This window comes from Balaenoptera acutorostrata, chromosome 7 (assembly GCF_949987535.1).
Source record: "Balaenoptera acutorostrata chromosome 7, mBalAcu1.1, whole genome shotgun sequence".
NCBI classification, from domain to species: domain Eukaryota; kingdom Metazoa; phylum Chordata; class Mammalia; order Artiodactyla; family Balaenopteridae; genus Balaenoptera; species Balaenoptera acutorostrata.
Genome location: NC_080070.1, coordinates 19787215 through 19802930, shown reverse-complemented (window position 1 = coordinate 19802930; position 15716 = coordinate 19787215). Strand labels below are relative to the sequence as shown.

Sequence of the window (15716 nt, the reverse complement as noted above, 5' to 3'; positions counted from 1 at the left end):
TTGGCCAGAATTGTCTTAAATTGTACTTCTGCAAGATTCCTAGACAGCCCAGGAAACCAGATGTTATAAATTACTTCCCTGTCCCTACTCTGTCCCTAGGATATACCCAAGAAACTAAAGTGAAAGTTGTAGTTGTAAATGGCAAGTCATTCCTTCTCCTGCCTGATCTTTATCAATCTGTTATTATATGAATTATTTGTCATGTTATATTGATCAGTTAAATCATTTGTTCTGTTTAAAAAGGGCTTGATCAAGCTCCTGTAATGCCTCCTGTTATTCTGCTGGCCCTGAAAATGTGTGTGTGTGTGTGTGTGTGTGTGTGTTTGTGTGTGTGTGTGTGTGTGTGTGTGTGTATAAAATCCCTTACTTGAAGGAGTTAATGATCTGGTAGGGATACATACGGATAAACAGATAATATCAATGGAATATGATAAGTAATAGAACTGTGTGAAAAACACAACCAGAGGAACAAGTGACCCTGCCTGGAGAATCGGGAAAGACTTTCTGAGCCAGAAAGCATGAATAGTTCAGAAAGAGGAATAAGAGCCATCAAAGGGATAGAATCCTAAAACACCATAATATGTTTAGGGAATTTGCTTTAAAAGGGTGGCAGGTCAAAGGGCCCAGAGTTGCGGAAGAGAGAAGTTGGAGAGGAAGGAGAAAGTGATGAAAGATGGAGAAAAACTGAAGTGTTGGGCAGAAACCAAAAATCATGGAAAGCCTTGCTAAGGAGCTTCATGATATAAGCAATGGGAAACATTGATACTGTTTTTACAAGTAATTGACATAGTCAACTTTTGTGTCTTAGATAAATAACTGTTTAACTGATATTTAATTAGCTAAATATGGAAGATTGAAGTAAGGTAGGGGCCAGGCACTGAGGCAAAGACAGCAGTTAGGAGACTATTGCATTAGTCCATGAAAGAGATGAGGGCTCCACCAAGAAAGTGAGCAGATATAGAAAAGACAAAATATATTAAGAAAACATTTAGGAAATAAAGTTGGCAGAAATTATTCCTTGCTGAGGGGAGTGAGAGAGGAGAGAGAGGAGATTACTCTCAATATTTGCAGCTGAGATCTCCTAGATTTATATACCACCAGTAGAAAGAGAATTCAGGATAAAGAGCGGATGCTAAAGATAGACTTTAGTTTTGAACACATTGCATTTGAGAGGCCTGCGGGATGTACAGTAAAGATAGCTTGCAAACAGTTGATCGAATGTAGTTTAGGAGTCAACAATTCCAAGATAATAGCAAAATTGATGAAAAATTTTGAGCTGAAATTGAAAATTGATGAGCTCACTCAGAGAGAGCATATAGAATGACCAGCAAGGGAGACCAATAGAGAAAAAATCCCTGGGAACCCCAGCATTTATGGGTGCGCTAAAGGAAGAGGATCCAGTGAAGGAAATTATTAAAACAATGGCAGAGAGATGAAAGGACGCCCAGAGAATTTGGCGCCATACAAGCCAAAAGAAAACAGAATTTCAAGAAGGAAATGAGCAGTCCTGTGGAATGTAGCAGAGATCCTCTCTGAGGGTAGGATTGGAAAGTGCCCAATGGATTTGGCAATTAGGATACCATTGGTGACTATTATCAGAATAATTATTTAATAAACAGGTGAAAGCAGAAATCAGATTATGGCACATGGAAGAATTAATGGAAGGCAAGACTATGGAGAAAGCAAATGCTGACAGTCCTTTTGAAGTCTTAATAAGAATCTGAGGGACTTCCTTGGTGGCGCAGTGGTTAAGAATCTGCCTGCTGATGCACTGGACACGGATTCAAGCCCTGGTCCGGGAAGATCCCACATGCCATGGAGCAACTAAGCCTGTGTGCCACAACTACTGAAGCGCATGTGCCACAACTACTGAAGCCCGCGCGCCTAGAGCCCGTGCTCCACAACAAGAGAAGCCACCGCAATGAGAAGCCCGCGCACCGCAACCAAGAGTAGCCCCCGCTCGCCGCAACTAGAGAAAGCCTGCGTGCAGCAACAAAGACCCAATGCAGCCAAAAATAAATAAATAAAATATTAAAAAAAAAAAAAGAATCTGAAGTGCTCAAGAGAGGAGTTAAAAGAGTAGGAAGGACAAAGTGCCTGGGGAGCACAGCATGGATTTGGGAAAGTTGCTGAGAAAGAGAAAGGAACTGGCCAAGTACTAGTGAAGGATTGACAGGTGGTAGTGAAGACTTTTTGGGGATTAAAATCCAGAAAATGTTAGTGGCAACAGTCTGTACTTTGTTTTCCTGTCAAAAGATGAGTCGCAGAATTAGCCCAGGATTAGATCAGGTTGCCACAGAAGAATCTACCTAGAGGGTCATTGGTCAGACAGTGGCATATGGCCACCTCCAGCCACAAGCAAGGCTGGGAATGCAGACATGTAGCTTCTCATAGTCTACCGTGGAGTGAACAAGAGAGAATTGGCAATATCTGTCGGCTCACCTAACAAGTAGTGTCTGCCCCAGAGACCAAGGTTCGGCATCCTCATATAAACCAACCAATTTAGCACAGAAAGCCACAGTGTCATTGCCACAAATAGTTAGGCGTCTCAAAGATGCATGCTTTTATGCGATGGTTGTAAGAGGAACAAGGATACTTTGAATGATCCGATGTGCCCCATCCCCAGTATTAGAAAAACAGCTCAAAGTGCATATCTTAATAAAATAATCAAGTACTAATATTGTTAAAGCCTGATATATGTGGGCTCCGCCAATGTGAAGAGCAATCCCTGAGATAAATATACAACCACGAACCTCTGAAAGAGTGTGTGTGTATGTGTGTGGGTGTCCAGGAACCTCCTATCTTGACGGTAATCTCCCAAGCAGATTCTCTCAGCATTGCTTTTTTGTAGATTTCCATTTGACATTTGAGAGCTAGGTAATTGTTTTGTGTTGGCTTTGCCGTGCTCAGCACTTCTTTTCTCAGTATATTCCTTCTTGTTAAGAAAACTTCATAAATTTCAGTGAGCCCTGAGGAATTCTCAGACCAGCTTTTCAGTGGAGCCCTGGGCATCAGTTTTCATGTGCCTTACTAAAATGTTATTTTTGCTGTAGATTACAGTCTAGCTAAATGCACAGCATGCTGCTATTCTAAACTACTTCTACCTCACCTCTACCTTGCAAGTTTTATGTAGACTGCTTTCCTGGCTGTTAACTTACTCTACTTGGATTCTTTTTTTTTTTTCTTCTTTTTTTTTTTAATTTGCAGAGTTTGGCCAGTCAGCTGCTACACATGATGAAATTACGTATTTCTATAAGAAGAAAGGGAATGTTTTTTAACTTGGTGAAATTTGTCCAAAATGCCTTTGGTAGGTTGGGAGATTAGTATAGCCTTAGACCTTGGGCCATGAGCCCAATTTCCTTAGGGTCTGATTTCTTCCTTTTTATTTATTTATTAAACTTTATTTATTTTATTTATTTATTTTTGGCTGCACTGGGTCTTCGTTGCTGTGCGCAGGCTTTTTCTAGTTGATGCGAGTGGGGGCTACTCTTCGTTGCGGTGTGTGGGCCTCTCATTGCGGTGGCTTCTCTTGTTGCAGAGCAGGGGCTCTAGGCACACATGCTTCAGTAGTTGTAGCACGTGGGCTCAGTAGTTGTGGCTCGCAGGCTCTAGAGCACAGGCTCAGTAGTTGTGGCTCACAGGCTTAGTTGCTCCGTGGCATGTGGGATCTTCCCAGACCAGGGCTTGAACCCGTGTCCCCTGCATTGGCAGGCAGATTCTTAACCACTGCGCCACCAGTGAAGCCCCTCTCCCTTTTTTTATTGATATATATACGTTGCTCTTCATGGCACAGGTAGTGTCACACAACAGAGGAATCAAAAGCGCTAAAATGCCTTGAAATATTAGAATAGTGTTACTTATAGTTGCTTTCATCCAGTCTGCCAAAAGAAAACATTATGAAGGCAGTGATCTCACCTTGCAGTCAAACAACTTGAATAATGATAGCATTAGAGGGAAAGCAGTGTCTACATCCAGTCCTGCAGACCGAGTTAGTGAACATCTCAGACGATGCCAAGGCTGGTAATAAGTTTAAATCTCCATCGCTATATTTCCTTCCTCCTTACACGTCAGTTCCCTTGAACAAAATTCTTTTTTGTGTGTGTTTGCCATGATATTTTAATTTACTGAAGTCTGTTTCCACTGAGGAGAACTTAGCCTTTTAATTCTTGACGGTCTCTCCAGGCTCGTCTCTGTGCTTGGCTGAGTCTAGGAATAGATGCAGCTCTGAAAGCCCACAACTGCAGATATGCCTTCCACTACATATGTTGACTCCCTGCTCTGTAAGGTGGATACCTCCCAAGTTAGCCAGTAGTGCCTCGCCAAATCCCATGTCCCCTAAGTCCAGGGAGCCCTTCTTCCAAATGACACTGCATCCTCTGAAAAGGAGAAGAATTTTCACATGGGAAAGGAAAAGATACTAATACATGGAAATTGAACCTCAAGGTGGATGGAATTATCTTTTAAGTACCTTGTTGCTATAATTAAGCTTAGGACTCTTAACCTGGACAAATCACATGCTAAAGAATAATTATTACTTGTGTTTATTATTTATATTAATATTCAGTGAGTTTTATGTGCTATTGTCTGAAGTATTTTATCTACATTAACCCATTCAATACTCCCAACAGCTGTAACTCATTCAGTGTTCCCAACAACATTCTGAAGTTCTGTTATCTCCATTTTACAGAAGAAACTGAGGCGGAAAGAATTTGTCATTAGCTCTTGGTCACAATAATAAGTAAATAGTGGAGACGGGACTCAAGGCCAGCCTTTGAGGCTCTAGAGAACTCGAAGAACTTTTGAATGAAATTGCCAAATTATTCTTGGTGATCTTCAAGAAATTATGGGGAACTGGATACACAACAGAAGTCTAGACATAAGGAAATGTAGTTCACATTTTTGCTCTTTAGTATTTTCCTGTAGAAAATGGCCAAATGCTATTAAATATTTTATCAATTACTTGCAAGAGATAGAGAAGGTAGGTTTATCAAATTTTCCAAAAAGACCTTTTTAGGGCTTTTAGCCGATTGTAAGTAAGCTCTGTTTGAGTTAAGGAGAATGCAACACATCCTGTTCCCTCGCCCCACCCCACCCCAGGAAATTTTAGGGTTACACGCAAGGAGCACGGCTTCTAGAACAAGGGAATTGATCACTCTTTCTAGACAGGTCAGACCACTCTGACCACTCCAAACATTTATTATGTTTGGTCCTAAGTCCCACATTTCAAGGGAAATATAGAACAATTGGAATATTTTTGGTGAATTATGAGAATTATAAAATGACTCAGTTGGATTATTTGGAGAATTGTTGAAAGTCTGGGGACATCTAGCCCAAAAAGGGAAATGTCCTTTTTCAGGGAAGGCCAAAAGAGATATCTTTAGTACTTGAAGTACTGACACAAGTAAGAGTGATTGTTAAGTTGGCAGAACCAGGGCCAATGATTAGAAGTCAATGACAACAGACATGGCTTGATGTAAGGTGGTCATATCTTTCTTAGATGGAATAGGCTGCCGCAAGAGGAACTGAGTTTCCTTTCACAAACATTTGTGTGGGTGTGCAACCAGAAGCTGAACAGCCACTTGAAGATGTACAGATAACAGAAGCATAGACCACATGGTTGGGCTAGATTACTAAGTTCACTTCCAACTCTGAGTTCCTGTTTCTGTCATTCTGTGAATTGATGCAAGACAATCAGCTGGGCTTTTATGTTTAATCAAGTACCGAAATAGTCTGTCGTGTCTCAGATGTCTGATGCTGCCAACACTAGCATTAGCCAAATTGATAAAAACAACATGAAGAACAACAAAATCATGTGTCATTTCAAAAAATATCTGTAGGCATCTAATGAAATGATTGGTGTTTTGTCCTCACCCCTTCTTTCAGATCTGTCTCCTGCTCAAGATAACCACGTGAACGTGGATCTCCCACCAGTGTCAGAGCAGATCATGCAGACTCTGAGCGAACTTGCAAAATCTTTCCAGGATATGGCTGACCGCTGCTTGCTGGTCCTACACCTGGAAGTCAGGTATGACACAGCCAAGCACAAGACTGTGATTTAATTGCACTGTGGGTCATAAATCACTCGCTTATGTCTGGAGAGTATCACTATCATTTTTGGTTCGTATTATAGATGTCCTTTTTTTTTACACTGAAAGTGATTTTTTAGTGTTAGTCACTGTTAAAGTTTTTAAGCACATGCTGTATTGTGAATATGGTGGTTTGGAGTTTGCATGGGCTATGACATCAGAATGATCTAGACTGGAATGTCTATACCAGTTGGCTAGGCCATCTTAAGTCAGTTAATTAACTTTACTAACTCAGTTTCCTCCTCTTAAAAATAGAAACAGTAATTTCTAACTTAGAGATTTTATAAATGAAATGATAAGTAAAAAGTACAATGCCTAGCACAGAGTAAGTGCTCAAAATATGGTAGCTTTTCGACTATGATGACTTTATTGCCATTGATATTTTTAGTAAGGTACTATGCTAGTCCATACTAAGAAGGGAGTATACAGATGCAAGAACCATGATCCCTTTCTTTAAGAACCTAAAACCGGGACTTCTCCGGTGGCACAGAAGATAAGACTCCGCGCTCCCAATGCAGGGGGCCCAAGTTTGATCCCTGGTCAGGGAACTAGATCCCACATGCATGCCACTACTAAGAGTTCACACATCACAACTAAGAAGCTGGCAAGCCGCAACTAAGGAGCCCTGGAGCTGCAACTAAGGAGCCCACCTGCTGCAACTAAGACCCTGTGCAACCAAATAAAGAAATAAATATTAAAAAAAAAAAGAACCTAAAACCCAATTGAAGACATTAAGTTCAATCATAATTCAAGAAGTTTCCAAGATATGATATTTTTGGACTCTTGCTTCTTCCCCTGAAGTGTAGAATATTCTAATTAGCTTTGGTAGACTCTATTATCATACCTCTGGAAATGGTAGGAAGAAAAGACTAGAAAGTCTCCAATCATTTATTTATTCATTCAATAAATATTTATTGAGTGCCATCTTTGTTCCAGACAGTGATCTAAGAATTGGGATACAACAATGACAAAAACACTCAAGGTCCCTACTGTCATAGAGCTACATTCTCACTGGGGTGAACAGCCAGTGAGTAAATAAAAAGGGAAATTTCAGCTTAGTGTAACTAAAAAAATAAAATAGCAGAATGGAATTAAACCACGCTATCAAATAGAAATATAAAGTGAACTGCACATGTGAACCACATAAATAATTTAAATATTCTAATAGTTCCATTTGAAAATATAGAAACACATAAATCATAATATATTTTATCCAACCCGGTATATCCAAAATATTATCATTTCAACGTGGAATTAACATAAAAATTATTGATCTATTTTGCATTTTTTTATCCTAAGCCTTTGAGATCTACTACATGTTTTATGCTACGGCCCGTCAAAATTTGGATTAGTCACATTTCAAGTGTTCAATGGCCACGTGTAGCTATTGTTATACTGGACAGTGCAGAGAATGGCTAGGGTTGACGAGAAAGGGGGATCTGGTATTTTGTTTCATAGATAAAATGGTCAGGGAAATTGTGACAAGGTACCAAGAAAGAGCCATCTGTACAAAGACCTAGTGGAAAAGAGTTTCAGGCAGGGAGGGGCACTCACGAGGTCCTGAGACAAAACCAAACTGGCAGATTTGAGGAACAGAGAGGAATCCAGTATGATTGTAGCCCGGTGAATAAGGAGGTGGGGAGGAGTGGAAGGAAAGGTAAAGAGGCCGGCTGGAGCCTGATCACATGGGGTCATGGAACCTGACTCATTATAGGGTCTTACAGACCACGTGAAGAGTTCGGATTGTTTTATTTTTTTTATTGAAGTGTAGTTGATTTACAGTGTTGTACCATTCTCTGCTGTACAGCATGAGCTCATGTTTTATTCTAAGTGCATCAAGAAGCTATTAGAAGGTTTTAAGCAAGGGGGAGATATTCATTCATTCATTCACTCATTCACATTTTTAAAAGATCACTCTGGCTGTTGTATGGAAAAAAAATTGCAGGGAGAAATATGAATGGAAGCAGAGGGGGATCAGTTAAGACCAGATATGAGCACCAGAATGACAGAGGGGAAGGTGTGAGAAGTGTCAGATTTGGGACATGTTCTCAAGGTAGAGCTGATTTATTGATAGATTGGATTGGACGCAGGACTGGTGGCAGTGAGAGAAAGAAAGGACTCCAGGAAAACCACAGCTTTGGGGCCAGGACTCCAGGGAGACCACAGAGCAAAACTATGTGGACGCCATGACCAATGAGTGGGGTGAGAAAGACTGAGGGACCGAGAAAGGTTGGGGGAGGGGTAGAGATCAAGAATTCCGTTTTGGTGATGTTTGGTTTGAGATGCTTATTAGACATCTGGGTGCCAATGTCAAATAGACAGTTGGATATATAGTTTTGAAACATCAGGATCAAAAACCTCAGGATCCGAAAGTGTATAGTAATGCATTTTCTTTTGTATTACTGTGAGACATTATTAAAGTTGATAGAGTATTGCCTTTTTGTTTCGAGTCTTTAGTAGATTTAGGTTTTAAAAATGTAAATAGGATTTTGGTTCGTATGTTTGGTCTCCTGTTAGAACTTGGCTATCTTGCAGGTGTGCTCAGACAAAGCTTAATTGCTAATGTATTGTTGATGTCACTTCTTTTGTATGCCGCTTGCTTTTTTCATTCTTCATTATCTTGTCCAGTGAGTTACTTCTTTATTGCTTGTGAAGACCTTTGAGTAGGGCAACTGAAGCAGCATTGTAGATTTGGAGTCATTTTACTCAGCATTATTTCTGATCTTATTTCTTACATTCGGTTGTTGAGAAATAAAGACTTTTCCTCTATGATTTCTGATTTGTTTTATGATAAGTTTTAGATTTGTTTTCTATTTATTTACAAGCTGACAGTGAAATAAATTGGGTATTTTCTGTGAATAAGATAAACGTAGTCGACGGGGGAAAGAAAAACACCCAGTAACACTCTGATGCCTCTGTTACCTGGGTTGCATAGAAAAACAAGGGAACATCAAATTAATTACTATCACAGCTCCTGGAATTTATGCCATTGGTTGTGTGGGTTCACGGTGTGTTCTTCATTTGGAATTATCAGCTTGTAGTGTAGTTAATTCCAAGTGGGATACTTTCAAGGCATCTTTGCCTTACTCAAAGGTCTTTGAGTAAGATCTTTTCAATCCTTGAACTCTATCCTGCCCTTTTTATTTTTGTACATATTGGCAGTACTGTTCTTAATAATGCCAAACATATTTTAGTCATTGTTTATTAACTTTACAAGAAACCATTCAATGCTGTAACACCTATTGCTATATCTCCTTCATCATTAGTTTAAAAACAGAAAAAGATCATTTTAAGAATAAATAACAAAAAAAGACTGAGTTTTAGAGTCCTGGATGCAGAATTATCTTTCCCTGACTCTAAATGAAAACACTAAACATGTTTATTTTTTCCAAATTAAATTTCCTTACGTCTTCATTTAACATGGTTTCAACATTCAGGTTGCTTTCCTATGAATGTGCTCCAGATTGTCTTTGTTCCTGTTCAAGTATGGTACAAAAAACTAGACAGAACACTCCATATACGGCTCAGATAGTGAATGTTGACACATTTTATTCATTCCTTGTCACAGTAACAAGCTTTTGTTTGTACAGTTGATGATAGAAAATGAATAAGGAAAATCTCAAATAAATCATTACTGTAGTTGTCCAAAGCTAGAATAGAGGAGATGGCTAAGTGCTCTGGGCACCCACAGTGGGTGACTGTGGAAGAAACCATTAGCACATAGAAGGCAGGAATCAGGTGTGCCTCCTTCACTGCTCTGGCTCCAGGACCTGGAACAGTCCTGCTGCATAATAAGCGCTCAGTGACTCTCGAGAATTAGCTGGTTTGAAATCAAACCCAGATAAAGTAAGTGTGGGTTCCCCAAACAAAACCTGTTGCTCATTAAAGAAAATGAATTGGTTTGGAGATCGTTTTCACTTGGCAGTCCATGACGTGTATTTAAGAGGTACAGAGACTGCATGGCCAGCATCATGCTTGTCACCATCATCAGCTAAGGTTTGTTTTGTTCCCATCTCACTGTAAAGGAGACTTAGAACTTAGGCCCTGTGGTCCAGGAGCTGGTACAATGAAGAAGTGGCTAGTTAGGCACTGTCTCTGGCACTTTTACCCAAGAAGCCACTATAATAAGAGAGCACAGATAGAACAGACAAAAAAACTTAATGGGAAAAAATTAATGGGAAAAGCTAGCAAGTCCAGAACAACTTCAAATGCCAAAAATTTGTCTTATTCCCTCAAATATTTTATATCCATAGCCCATCTTTTTCTTTAACATTGTTAAAGTTAAAACCAAAAAGGGTTCTCCCTGCCTGTACTGCCACATGTACTCTTTTTCCTCCTAATAAACACTTTACTTGTTTCACTAAAAAAACAAAACAAACAAACAAAAAACCGAAAAGGGTTCTCAAATCCAGTAGGTTCTGTGTTGAAGGACCCATCCAAAGAGCATGTGACATTTTACCTGTGTCACTGTAGGTCACATTTAACCACTAAGCAGTGCTTTTTTACAGTTTGAAGCATAAGGCATGTTACACCCCCAAGAGATGAAAGACATGGTGAGACCATTAAAAATTGTTGAGGTCTTTTTTTTTTTCTATTTGAACTTTAGAAGAAGAAAATTAAGTTGCAATTTGAGTCTAAAATGCTAAGAATGTCACCTTTATCAGCTGATTTCTCTCACCATCAGGAGGGTTCTAAGTGGGTTGAACAGTAACTGCCTGCTGCTGTTGGTATCCTAAGTGTGCACTTTCTGAAAATCAACCATCCCGCTGTGTAATCAGCAATATTTGCAGAAAACCTTAATGCCAAAGTTGTATTAAGGTCAGCAACAACATGCCAGAATTCAAAAGAAAAAGAAAAAAAAACTTTTTCTGAATTTGACATTTGCCAATGACTATTTTAATTTCCTTTCATCTCTAATCATTTTGGGAGAGGAAGATAATATCTTAGAACAGTTTTTGTCTCTCCTCTCTGCCACTCACTTCAGGATCTCATAAGCACTCACCTCCAATTCATAGTAATTTCCTAAGTAGTCTCTACTTCTAATTTCTACCATTCTCCACCATTAATTCACCCTTTATACTGTGCAGAGTCATCTTGCCAAAGCTCATATCTGATTATATAATTTCACCTCTTAAAATCCTCTTAAGACTCCCTGTGACTTCTCACATAAAGTCCAGAGTCCTTAGATGGCCTCAAAGCTTATGATGACCTGGCCCCTGCCCATCTCCCCAAGCTCACCTCATGCCTCTGTCATGTGATCTGTATGTACTAAAAGGAACTTCTGGTCATTCCTTAAAACTGTCCTCCATTCACACCCTCATGCCTTTGTAGTGATATATGGTCTTCCCATCGTCTGAGGTTGTAATGTCTATAATTTACTGTAAAAATACTTCAGCATTAATGGCTTGATTTTATTTTCAACTAAGAGTTACTTAGTTTAAATTTCAACCACAGTAGCAATCAATTTCCCTAGGCACGAATCCCACTCCAGGGTTGATCAACTTTCATTATATCAAAAATGTCACATTCTGGAGGAACTGCAACTGATGCCGTTACTGGTATCCTGATCAAAACCATATACTTTAATAATTAGCACATGAATGTCAGAATGAGTTTTTATTGGCAAAATTAATCATTAGTTGATTAGCAACTGTTAAGGTGATCACCTATCATGAAAATGAACTGGTAGTCAAGATACCTGGATTCCCTTCCATGAGCAGGTTACAAAAATATAGCACATCCTATGCAAAACTTAGCTTAAAATGGATCATAGCTCTAAATGTAAAATCTCAAACTATAAAACTCCTAGAAGCAAATATAGGAAGAAATCTTTGTAACTTTGCTTGGGCAAAGATTTCTTAAAGCTGACCCCCAGAGTTACCATCCGTAAAAGAAAAAGCTGATAAATTAAGCTTCATCAAAATTTAAAACAATTCTTTGAAAGACATTGTTAAGATGAAAAGATGAGCCAAAGATTGGGAGAAAATGTTTACAAAATGCACGTCAACTTGTATCCAGCATATATAAAGAACTCTCAAAAGTTAATAATAAGAAAACAAGTCAATAAAAAAATTAGGCAAATGATGTGAACACAAACATATATGGATGGCGGGACTTCCCTGGCAGTCTGGTGGCTGGGACTTCGCCTTCCAATGCGGGGAATGCGGGTTCGATCCCTGGTCAGGGAGCTGGGATCCCACATGCCCCTTGGCCAAAAATACAAAGAATAAAACAGAAGCAATATTGTAACAAGTTCAATAAAGACTTTTAAAATGGTCCAAATAAAAAAAAATCTTAAAAAAAAAAGGTGTATGGGTGGCAAATAAACACATGAAAATATGTCCGCATCATTAGTCACTAGGAAAATGCAAATTAAAACCACAATGAGACACCACTATACATCTGTTAGAATGACTTAAAAAAATTTTTTTAAATTGATAAGCACTTGAGGACATTATCCCAAGAGAAATAAGCTAGACAAAGAAAGACAACTACTGCATGGTATCACTTTTATGTGGAATCTTTTTTTAAAAAAATCACAGAAACAGAGTAGAAAAGTGGTGGCTGGAGGATGAGGGAACTAGGAAGTGGTTGGTAAAAGGGTACAGATTTCAGCTCTAAGATAAATAAGGTCTGAGGATCTAATGTAAACCAGAATGACTGTAGTTGATAACACTGTATTGTATAATTGAAATTTGCTGAGAGAGTAGTACTTCATGTTCTCATTGTTATAAAGCAGAAACTAACACGCCATTGTAAAGCAATTATACTCCAATAAAGATGTTAAAAAAAAAAAGGCTAAATATGTGAGGTGATGGATGTGTTAATTAACTAGATGAAGGGAATCCTTTCACAGGGTGTACATATATCAAATTACCATGGCATACACTAAATATCTTACAATTTAATGTCAATTATACCTCCATAAAGCTTAAATTAAAAAAAAAAAAACTGACAGCAGTAAGTGCTTTTGAGGATGTGGAGCAACTGGAACTCTTGTACATCGGTAGTAGGAAAGCAAAATAGCACAGCTGCTTTGGAAAACAGTTTGGCAGTTTCTTATAAAATTAAACGTATACTTACCATATGACGCAGCAATCCCACTTGTAGATATTTACCCAAGAAAAGGGAAGTTTTATATTTACACAAAAACCTATACACGAAGCAGCTTTATTCATAATCACCCCAAACTAGAAACAACCCAGATGTTAGCTGGTGAAGGGTTAAATTGTAGCACATCCATATGCAGGAGGCCACTCAGCAATAACAAGGAATGAACAGCAACATGGGTAAATCTCAGATTGAAAGAAGCCAAACCCCAAAGGCTACATGCTGTATGATTGCATTTATATGGCATTCTAGAAGAGACAGAACTGTGGGGGCTGAAAATAGAGCTGTGGCTGCAAGAGCCTTGGGGTACAAGAAGGGGTTGACTTCAAGGGTGGCACAAGGGAATTCTGGAGGTGATGGTATTGTGCTATAATTTGATTATGGTGATGCTTATACAACTGGTTGCATTTGTCAGAACTCATAAAACTGTACACTAAAACAGGTGAATTTACTGTTCGTAAATTATCTGTCAATAAACCTGACTTAAAAAAAGAAAAATTATGGTTAAGCCTGTAGTTGCATCATTAGGGATGATACCCAAGGCTGTGGCCATTTGTTTAGGAACATTTCTCGTTACCTGATGCCAAGTCTAAGCATAACAGAATCCTAACTCTGAATGGTCATTATGTCCACTTCCAGTCAACCTTCCATGTCAAGATCAGACAGAGCACCTAAAACAATCACTAAGCTTACAGAACAACCTGTTTCAACTATGCCTGCCAATGGATGATGCAGGGGTTTTGTATGTTTGTTTTTAATAAACACCTGTATGAGTGGTAGAATTATTTGGCCTGAAACGTCTTTCATTACAGCTTAATACAGAGGTTATAGAGTAGCCAATCCTCACCCATCTCAGAGTTCCTTGGCAGTTAGTGACACCTACCAAAAAGAACCTAAGAATTTTACATTATCAGACTGACTCAGGGCATTTCAACATAGGAATGTACTCCTTCCTCAAGCTCACTCAGATACGTCCTCTATGACAGGTATCACCTCCTGTTCTGAACCTTTCCTCTGCAAACTGCCATGGCACCCTGGGTACACATGCTTCTGAGTGAGAAACTGTCATCTTTTGGTCTTTTTTTTCTTGGTCATCCCCATTAGGCTGTGGAGTCTTTAATGGCACAAACTGTGTCTTACATTCCCAGGGCCTAGCACAATTTCTAACACACTCATACATGTTCAGTAAGTGTTTTGGTTAAGTAATAGATTAACAATAATAAATATAATATTGCCAACCCCTGTGCTCTATACTCTTTCTATGTAGTAGCTCCTAGGAGCACCTTATGAGGTATGTGTTGTTACCATCCCCATTTCACAGATAAGGAAACTGAGGCCTAGAGAGAGAAAGTAAGTTTCCTGAAGTCACATAGCTAGTAAATGGCAATAGACACCAAAGTTTCAAAGATCTGTGACCTCTGCCTCTCATTTTCACTACAACAGTATCTGCTTGAAAGAGATAATGCTTTTCACTCTATGCAAACAATCTTGTCCTGGAAAGGATTTTAGAGCTCATCTACTCCTCACCCCCAATGTATGGATTAAACAAGCAAGGATCACAGAAGCTGACTTGCTTGAGATCACTCAGTTTTTCTATAGAATAACTTAGAAGGCTTTCTGGTGAAAAGGGGGAGGGATACATAAAAATTTACAGGACCACTGCTGTCTTAAATATTTGGGTGCTCTGTCACAAGAAGATGGTTATTTTCATCAGAAAGAGTTATTACTAACTGCTTTCCCCATCTCTCTCCCTTTCAGGGTTCACTGTTTCCACTATCTCATCCCTCTTGCAAAGGAAGGGAACTATGCCATTGTCGCTAACGTGGAAAGTATGGATTATGACCCTCTGGTGGTCAAGCTCAACAAAGACATCAGCGCCATTGAGGAGGCCATGAGTGCCAGCCTCCAGCAGCACAAGTTCCAGTATATATTTGAAGGTCAGACCCTGCCTCTGTCCCTGGGAGTTTGGGAGGAAGGAAAGCTGAAGGTTTTCCTGATTTTCTCTATTACTGAAGTTCAAAACTTGTAGCAAAAGGTTGTTGATTTTTTTGTTTGTTTTTCCTTTTGGATGAAAGCTGCAGTACCTAGCCTCTGCGTGTGTGGCTTCCTAAGCAACACTGTGGCTTCCATCTGCTCCTTCTGGATAAGGAGATTTAATCCGAGATAAGGCAGATGGCAGCCAGCCTGCCTCCTTGACATGCTGCTCGTGAGAGCTGGGTAAATGTGTGGAGTGGACCACAGATTAACTCAAGAGGAGCTCATAAAGGAAAAAGAAACACACACACACCATACAGAGACAACCCTGAAAGATCCCCTCATGGGCTAAAATTATCACTGGAAGGGGAAGTTTTCTCTCAGAGGATGAATTGTTGTCTGAAAAAAACAGAAACCTCTGACGAGCAGCAGTTTTAAGAAGGCTGCATCCGTAAGTGCCTTCAGGGTCAAGCAAGTCAGGAAGGGTGTGAAAGACAGTACTTTCCAAAGGCGTTCGCCTTCAACATTTAAAACAATGCACCGCCA

General features: G+C 39.4%; 1 protein-coding gene across 1 annotated transcript in view; it reads left to right on the top strand.

The window, feature by feature from the left end:
- EXOC4 (exocyst complex component 4) overlaps positions 1-15716 on the top strand; it is an 824798-nt gene that overhangs the window by 742904 nt on the left and 66178 nt on the right. Inside the window, exons 15-16 of the mRNA XM_007177140.2 lie at positions 5884-6025; positions 14955-15133. Coding sequence (XP_007177202.2) covers positions 5884-6025; positions 14955-15133 — 321 coding nt within the window. The remainder of the gene's footprint in view (positions 1-5883; positions 6026-14954; positions 15134-15716) is intronic.